This window comes from Papilio xuthus, unplaced genomic scaffold (assembly GCF_000836235.2).
Source record: "Papilio xuthus unplaced genomic scaffold, Pxut_1.1 DF827597.1, whole genome shotgun sequence".
Taxonomy (NCBI): Eukaryota; Metazoa; Arthropoda; class Insecta; order Lepidoptera; family Papilionidae; genus Papilio; species Papilio xuthus.
Genome location: NW_013531052.1, coordinates 24,658 through 26,561, shown reverse-complemented (window position 1 = coordinate 26,561; position 1,904 = coordinate 24,658). Strand labels below are relative to the sequence as shown.

General features: G+C 61.8%; 1 protein-coding gene across 1 annotated transcript in view; it reads left to right on the top strand.

Moving 5' to 3' along the window:
* The window catches only part of hfp (Poly(U)-binding-splicing factor hfp), a 6,868-nt gene that overhangs the window by 4,045 nt on the left and 919 nt on the right, over window positions 1-1,904 (top strand). Inside the window, exons 6-10 of the mRNA XM_013312996.1 lie at window positions 297-437; window positions 532-1,068; window positions 1,239-1,407; window positions 1,478-1,570; window positions 1,704-1,824. Coding sequence (XP_013168450.1) covers window positions 297-437; window positions 532-1,068; window positions 1,239-1,407; window positions 1,478-1,570; window positions 1,704-1,824 — 1,061 coding nt within the window. The remainder of the gene's footprint in view (window positions 1-296; window positions 438-531; window positions 1,069-1,238; window positions 1,408-1,477; window positions 1,571-1,703; window positions 1,825-1,904) is intronic.

The following is a 1,904-nucleotide window of genomic DNA, read 5'->3' as shown; positions in this document are numbered from 1 at the left end:
TCACCACTCACTGGTCACCACTCACTAGTCACCACTCACTGGTTACCACTCACTGCTAACTACTCACCACTTACCACTCAACGCTCATCACACCACCAATCTCGGTCACTACAGTCATCTCTCAGTACCTAATACAAACATATGTCTATTTACCACATTAGTTGTAGTTTTAGAAATTAAACCATATTTTTTCCTTAATTCAGTGTTAATATTGTGCATGTGCAGACAACACTACATTGACATTCAGGTTTGCCTCTGTAAAGCATTCAAGTGAGTTTTTAAATGTTTGCTAACAGGAATATAAAAGTGGTCGGGCGGCCCTCCAACATGCCGCAGGCGCAGGCTGTCATCGACGAGATCCAGGAGGAGGCCAAGCAGTACAACCGCATCTACGTCGCCTCCATTCACCCAGAGCTCACCGAGGACGACATCAAGAAGTGAGAACGCAACACCACAACAACAACAACCCTCCCTCGCAAATAAACTGTACCACACATGTACTACCACATGCTAATCGTAATATTTGTGCAGCGTGTTCGAAGCGTTCGGGCCTATCACCTACTGCAAGCTGGCCCAGGGCTCCTCCGCGCACAAGCACAAGGGCTACGGCTTCATCGAGTACTCCACGCTCTCCGCCGCCCTCGAGGCCATCTCCTCCATGAACCTGTTCGACCTGGGCGGGCAGTACCTGCGCGTGGGCCGCGCCATCACCCCTCCCGCCGCCCTGGCCGGCCCGCCCCACGCCGCGCCCATGCCCACCGCCGCCGCCGTCGCCGCCGCCGCCGCCACCGCCAAGATACAGGCCATGGACGCCGTCGCCAGCAACGCCGTCGCCCTCGGCCTCACCAAGCTCAACGCGCTCGGCGTGCCGCCCGCCGCCGCCCTGCCCACCCTCGCCGCCGCGCTGCCCGTCACGCTGCCCGTCACGCTGCCCGCCGCCCTGCCCGCCGCGCTGCCCGGCACGCTGCCCGTCGCGCTGCCCGGCCTGCCCGGCCTGCCCGCCGTCGTCCCGCCGCTCGCCGCCATCCCGCCGCCCGCCGTCATCCCTCCGCCCGGCGTCGTCATCCCGCCGCCCCCCGTCTCCGCGCGCAACAACGCACAGGTCACGCATCGGACACGCAAATAGATCGTGACCACAAAATACTTTTTTTTTCGGTTTTACACAAACCCTCAATTGTAATTATATAGCTGTGAGGCCCCGGGAATGACGTCCGCATGTTTGTCCCGCAGATGGAGAGCGCGGCGACCGCAGCGGGAGGAGGCGCGGGAGCGGCGAGCGGCGCGGCGAGCGAGGGCGGCCAGCAGGCGGCGCTGCAGCGCAAGCTGCTCGACACCTCGCCCGACACTCTCCAGCAGCAGGAGTCACTCTCCATCTCCGGACAGTCCGCGCGACACCTCGTCATGCAGGTGAGCCCGCCCCCGCCCCCGCCCTGGTCCACGCCCCGCCCCGCCCCGCTGACGTGTCCGTCTGTTGCAGAGGCTGATGCGGCGGCGCGCCTCGCGCACCGTGCTGCTGCGCAACATGGTCTCCGCGGACGAGGTGGACGAAGCGCTGCATCACGAGATACAGGTTTATTTTATTTTTCTGGTCATAATGTTAACCGTTGTAGCCGCCGTCCTCGCGGTTGCTCACCCGGACATGTGGGATTTGGAAGATTCCTGTTGTTAATGTAAAAGCGCTCGTTCCGATGGTGATGTTGCAGGAGGAGTGCTCCAAGTGGGGCCGCGTGGAGCGCCTCGTCATCTACAACGAGCGCCAGAGCGACGACGACGACCCCGCGCACGCCCACGTCAAGATATTCGTGCAGTTCGCCGAGCCTGAAGGTACGCGCCTCCATACATCACGCACCTCACACACCCCGCGCACCTCACACACCCCGCGCACCTCACACACCTCCCGCACC